Genomic DNA, 7152 nt, shown 5'->3' with positions numbered 1-7152 from the left:
AATAAGCAAACCACTAAATAATCTTTGGGCATGTTGTATTAACAAATTATGGGTACTTGTGTCATCTTTACCATGATAAAATTTGAAATAAGGTGCACAAAAACAATAGGGAATGGACATCTAACAACTTCAAAGACAAGAGGTATGTTATGGGTTTAAGTACAAGTGATAGTGTCTTGGTTACTAGGAATAGAATCAACTTTCTAATCAACACTATCTAACTTTTGCACTAGTGCATCTATAGCAAAAGTTGGGTTGGTGATAGTAGTAGTAGCATGGGAAAAAGTAGGACTATGAAGATGATGAGAAACAAGAGGCAATGATACGACATTAGAGGGATTATAATTAACAATTAAAGGCGAGGAAGGTAAAACATTAACAAACTGATATGAGAGGATAGCACTGGTAGTAGAACACTAGCAGGCACAAAAGAGGGGATGACACTAGTCGGATTACAGATAAGTGGTTCACTTGTAGAAGAAGTGGAAATGATACTAGAGGAACATAATAGGTGTAGGTCACACTAGAAGTGACAACAAGAGATGTGGGCATTATGAGAGGATCTACCTTAAGATAAGATGATGAAGGAAAAATGAAAGAACAAGATTGAATGGGTAGAAAAAAGATGCACCATGCAAAGTAGAAGAGACAATCATAGTACCAATGCCATGAAGAATTTATGTATGTATTTACAGGGAATGGCACTAGTCGGATTAGAAATAAGTGGTTCACTTGTAGAAGAAGTGGAAATGGTACTAGAGGAACATAATAGGTGGGGGTCACACTAGAAGTGACAACAAGAGATGTGAACATTATGAGAGGATCTACCTTAAGATGAGATGATGAAGGAAAAATGAAAGAGTAAAGAGGGAATGGCACTAGTCGGATTAGAGATAAGTGGTTCACTTGTGGAAGAAGTGGAAATGATACTAGAGGAACATAATAGGTGGGGATCACACTAGAAGTGACGACAAGAGATGTGGACATTATGAAAGGATCTACCTTAAGATGAGATGATGAAAGAAAAATGAAAGAGCAAGATTGAATGGGTAGAAAGGAGATGGACCACGCAAAATAGAATAGGCAATCATAGTACCAATGTCATGAAGAATCTATGTTTGTAAAGAGGGAATGGCACTAGTTGGATTAGAGATAAGTGGTTCACGTGTAGAAGAAGTGAAAATGGTACTAGAGGAACATAATAGGTGGAGGTCACACTAGAAGTGACAATAAGAGATGTGAACATTATGAGAGGATCTACCTTAAGATGAGATGATGAAGGAAAAATGAAAGAGTAAGATTGAATGGGTAGAAAGAAGATGGACCATGCAAAATAGAAGAGACAATCAGGGTACCAATGTCATGAAGAATCTATGTACATAAAGAGGGAATGGCACTAGTCGGATTAGAAATAAGTGGTTCACTTGTAGAAGAAGTGGAAATGGTACTAGAAGAACATAATAGGTGGGGGTTACACTAGAAGTGACAACAAGAGATGTAGACATTATGAGAGGATCTACCTTAAAATGAGATGATTAAGGAAAAATGAAAGAACGAAATTGAATGGATAGAAAGAAGACACATCATGCAAAATAGAAGAGACAATCATAGTACCAATGCCATAAAGAATCTATATACGTAAAAAAAAACTTTGAACGACAAATATAGATAATTATGTTGAAGAAATAGAATTAACAAGCTCTTAAAAAAAAAACGTGGCTTTTAAATGAAAAGACTCTTCACTGGACGTTCGTTCAATTCTGACACTAGTATACTGCTCCCTTCTTTTTCGCTGTCATATTTTTGAACGTGAATTGGCAGGAAGGGACGGAGGTTATCCGAACCGTCCAATGTATCTAGGATTAGATTTCACCTGAAATCTTCCTCTGAACGATGCATATATTCATTATCTGGGTTCTTTATCTGTGATTCTTCTTCCACTGCAGCCATGGCGGTCCTTGTGGAGAAGACAGTGTTGGGGAGGGAGTACAAGGTGAAAGAGTTGTCACAGGCTGACTTCGGTCGTATGGAGCTTCAACTTTCTGAAGTTGAAATGCCTGGACTCATGGCGTGCCGGGCTGAGTATGGTCCTGTGCAACCATTCAAGGGAGCCCGAATTACAGGCTGCCTTCATATGACCATCCAGACTGCAGTTCTAATCGAGACACTCGCTGCCCTTGGAGCTGAGGTCAGATGGTGCTCCTCCAATATCTTCTCTACTCAGGTATGCTTTGCCCATTCTAGTTAAGATGATACAGTTGTGTATGCTAGATAGGAATCTAGTATACGTTATCTCACCCAGCTTGAATATAGCCTGCTTCATCTTATTAGATGATGGGTATCTCTCAGGTTATTTTCACTTTGGTTTGAATTTGGTGGGCTTTATTTTAGGTGATCATATTATGGGTGAGAATTTTTATGAGTTTTGGATTTGATTATGTAAAAAAAAATATTATTGGTGTTTCAAGCATATTTTATGATCTATCATTAAGATCAAGATGATATAATCAAAGAAGAGAAATGAACAGCTATTTATTTATCTTAGGTGATGTTATTATAGATTTGTGTCTTTTATGTCGTTTCCTTGTGTCTTCCACTAAGACTTACATTTGATGACCCTCAGTTCATCTTAGATGATGTCACTCAAGATGGGTATCTCTTATGTCGTCACTTTGGTTTGCATTGCATGAGCTTTACTTTAGGTGATCTTTATTGGGTGGGAATCTTCATTTAACTTACCAAGAATTTTGGATTTGATTATGTAATTTTTTTTATCATGGATGTTCCAAATCATACTTCATGATTCATCATTAAGATGAGATAGCCAAAGAAGAGAAGTGACCAGTTATTTATTCATCTTAGGTGATGTTATTATAGACTAGTATCTCTAATGTCATTTCCTTTTGTTTTCGACTTAGGATTTCATTTGGTTACCTTCACTTTAAATTATGTCATTATAGATGGGCATCTCCTATGATGTTTTCACTGAGGACTTCCATTTTGTGACCTTCACTTTAGAATACGTCATGTTGTAGATGGATATCTCTTATGTCATTCTCTAAAGATAAATCTAGGTGATTTTATGGCTATCTTTGAATGACATTCTAGTGTGGGTTAAGTTTCAACTGCATTCTTAAAATTTGAAAATTATGCTAAAAAAACAAATCTAAAAAACATTTTTGAATGGTATTGAACATTAAATTTAAAGTGAAATTTTGTTGAGCTTCAATATCATGAAATTTACAGTAAACATGAATGAAAATCGTAAAGAAAAATAAACTTCAGATAAATTAAAGAACATTCAATGATTGTAAAATAAAAGAGCACATCAACAACACCTAGTATTCTACTGATAAGATTATTATGTAACAAATATAAATACACTCTAAAAATTACCAATAACATTTAAAACTTAAAATTGCAATCTCAACTCAGCCCCCATGCCACATTACTCCCCTTCTCTACTTCCAATCAAACACAATAACATTTTTTTTTAAAGCATTGATAAACATAATGTTGAATTTACGCCAAAGGCTATTGCAATGTGGTATTAAGATTTTGCAAAAATATCTTAAACAAGCGTTTGAAGGTTTCAGCTTTTGTCTCGTCATACATTTCCCAAACTCTTTTATCTTTTGTACAAATAACTTTTTTGTGGTAATACTACATACTAAAAAGAATAGTAACTCCAAATAAAATTCTGCCCATTTGAAAATTCTCAAAATTGAACATTTTTTTAATACTTTAAAGCCTCACTTACCCATATTTCAATTATTTCATGATCACTGAAACTAGATTATTTTTTCTCTTTATTTTTTTTTTTAATAGTTATTTTAAAGCATTCAAATTAGTCAAAATGGGTAAGTTGTTTAATTTTATTTTTTCTGTTGGGGAAGGGTATTAATAGTTATTATAGTTAATTTCATACATCCTAAACTCTTAAATGGTACATCAGATTTAGATCGTTTTTTTTTGTCTATATGAGACTTAAGTGCTTATAGCTATTGTTTTGGCTTCTGGGTAGTTATGACGAATGTTGTGGAATTCATTATGCAGGCAAGGGTCAAACATTTTTTGTCTGTAGGTGATTTAAGTTCTTATAGCTATTGTTTTGACTTCTGGATGGTTACGACGAATGTTGTGAAATTCATTATGCATGCAAGGGTAAAAAAGTGGCCAGTTTTGCACAATTGATCCAATACTTATGGAACATTGGTACCAATAAAATTGCACAATCCATCTAATTACTAATCTTTTTTTCCAACTACTAGATATACCAATAGACGACTGACTATTGACCCACTAGATGATTCTTTAGTGAACTTTTAATTAATCAAATCCAAGACATGATCATTGAATCCCTTCCCCTATAGACCCACCTTACCCATTATATTCTTTTCGATCCATTTCTACTTAAAAAGGCAATTTATCTCAATTTAGTATGGCTTTCAAAGTAGCCAATGCTAATCATTCAAAATTCACTGCAACAAGAATGTAAGATATTTTTTGACTTGGTTGGGTAAACTTCCTCTGATTTGATAGTTTTGTTCAATTATTTTGGCATTTTGTTGTTATATGATTTGAAAATTCATCTTACAGGACCATGCTGCAGCAGCTATTGCCCGCGACAGTGCATCTGTGTTTGCCTGGAGACACTCCAGGAATATTGGTGGTGTGTGCAGAGGGCTTTGGATTGGGGTCCTGGTGGTGGCCCAGATTTGATTGTTGATGATGGAGCAGATGTCACCTTACTAATCCATGAGGGTGTCAAGGCTGAGGAAGAGTTTGCCAAGACTGGGAAGATTCCAGATCTTGCTTCAACTTCCAATCCTGAGTTTCAAATTCTTTTGGGATTGATCAATGATAGTCTTAAGGAAGACCCCTTAAAGTATCATAAGATAAAAGATAGGTTGGTGGGTGTATCTGAGGAAACCACTACAGGGGTTCACAGACTGTATCAGATACAGGCTAGTGGTTCTCTGCTGTTCCCTGCCATTGGGGTTAATGATTCTGTTACTAAGAGTAAGGTATGGACTTTGTTCTATGGGTTTTTTGTGTGTAGATTTAGTTTTTGAAGCATTGTAGGTTCAACAATGTCATTGGCATTTATGAGTGATAGTTTGTTATTTTTGGATTCTACTGTTTGATAGTTTTTGTATCAACATTTCAGATTACATTCTATGATCTATCATCGGGATAAAAGAATGCATAAGAAGAAGAAGAAATAACAAATTATCAACATAAAAGATTATAAAAATCTAATATCATTAATTTATGAATGAGTTTAGATATAAATATGATTTTAGGGATGGCATTTTGCCGTACTGCATATTCATTAGTTTAATTTTTATCTGCGTTGTTGGTTTCCTTGAATCTAATTGTCCCTTGTTTTCTTTTGCAGTTTGATAACTTGTATGGATGCAGACATTCTCTTGTAGATGGTTTAATGAGAGCCACTGATGTGATGATTGCTGGCAAGGTTGCTGTTGTGTGTGGATATGGAGATGTTGGCAAAGGTTGTGCTACAGCCTTAAAGGGTGCTGGAGCTAGAGTCATTGTAACAGAGATTGACCCAATCTGTGCTCTGCAAGCCCTAATGGAAGGCATCCCTGTCCTGACTCTAGAGGATGTGGTGAGCACGGCTGATATCTTTGTTACAACTACAGGGAATAGGGATATTATCATGGTGGAGGACATGATGAGGATGAAAAACAACGCAATAGTTTGCAACATTGGTCATTTTAACAATGAGATTGATATGCAGGGGCTTGAAAACTACCCTGACATTAAGAAGATAACTATCAAGCCTCAAACAGACAGATGGGTGTTCCCTGAAAACAATAGTGGTATCATTGTCCTTGCAGAGGGGCGTCTCATGAACTTGGGTTGTGCCACTGGACACCCAAGTTTTGTCATGTCTTGCTCATTCACAAACCAAGTATGGTATATACAGTGCTAGAATTCCAAATGCATTGAAATGTTTTATATCATTTTTATGTGCAGTTAAGGTATTGCATGAATGAGTGAATGCTTGTATTGTGTGTTGTAGGTTATTGCACAGTTGGAGCTTTGGAATGAGAGGAAAACAGGAAAGTATGAGAAGAAGGTATATGTGTTGCCCAAGCATCTAGATGAGAAGGTGGCTGCTCTACATTTGCCCAAGTTGGGTGCCAAACTTACAAAGCTTTCTCCAAAGCAGGCTGCATACATTAATGTTCCTATTGAGGGTCCTTACAAACCCCTCCACTATAGATACTGAGCTAAGCAGATACTTTGTTTTGTGTAATAATAAGCGAGATCTATTGCACTGTAGGTACATTTGCTATGATAGCAGTAGTTTCACTTTTCACTTTAGTTTTATCATAGAAGAAATTAATATCTTCTGAATCTAGGATTTTAATGTGAGGCATCTATTGTTTTTTAATTTGAACTATGAAATATTTAAGTAGAAATACATTGACGTAATTCCTGATTATTAGTTGAGTTTAATTTCATTATGTGGTTTGAATGTTTCTAAGAAACAATCATGGAAAAGTAAAATAAAGTTATTTTATATTTTGTCAATAGAAATGGTTTAATGAGTGATAGAATTAATTATTTTGTTGATTTCATTTCATTTACATATATATTAATTTTTCTATTAGATTTTTTTTTTATATGTTAAATTAATTTATTCATATTTGTATTCTATTTTTTTCATATTTTTATACTTTTTGTTGATGTGTCATCTTTTGAGATTTTGATCTTCAAAAGTTTTAAAAAAATAAAATCCTAATCTTTAGACTGCTTGAAAAAAGTAGTGATTTTAAAAAATTAGTAAATAAATTAGTAAACAAATATTTGTTTGCTTTCTTAACTCAATTTTTTTGAAGATTTATTTAGAAGTCCAAGTGAGCGTTTGATAACTTGGTCCACTTTGCAAAACAATGTAAATTAGGTTTTTGTACATTAGCAGCACTAATTAAATCTTTAGACTAACACAAACAGTCACACTATTGACATGAATTTGATGCAACACGTCTCTTGTTACAACCTATGTAATTTTGTGAAAGTATCTTTTTCAAATATTAATTTGATGCTCAAATTTCAACTCTATTAATGATCATGTCTAGTTATTCTTTACATCAATTGTGATCACTTTAAAAAGGAATT

The 7152-nt window shown here is 34.2% G+C and overlaps 1 protein-coding gene across 1 annotated transcript; it reads left to right on the top strand.

Annotated features, from left to right (window-relative positions):
- The first annotated feature begins 1832 nt into the window (after positions 1 to 1832).
- Positions 1833 to 6475, top strand: LOC131065996 (adenosylhomocysteinase). The gene is given in 5 exon segments (XM_058000654.2): positions 1833 to 2224; positions 4600 to 4645; positions 4648 to 5027; positions 5402 to 5938; positions 6050 to 6475. Coding segments are annotated over 5 exon segments (1449 nt in total). The 5' UTR covers positions 1833 to 1948; the 3' UTR covers positions 6260 to 6475.
- The last annotated feature ends 677 nt before the right edge of the window (positions 6476 to 7152 follow it).

The sequence above is a fragment of the Cryptomeria japonica genome, chromosome 3, assembly GCF_030272615.1.
Source record: "Cryptomeria japonica chromosome 3, Sugi_1.0, whole genome shotgun sequence".
Lineage (NCBI taxonomy): Eukaryota > Viridiplantae > Streptophyta > Pinopsida > Cupressales > Cupressaceae > Cryptomeria > Cryptomeria japonica.
This window is presented reverse-complemented; position numbering and strand designations above follow the sequence as displayed.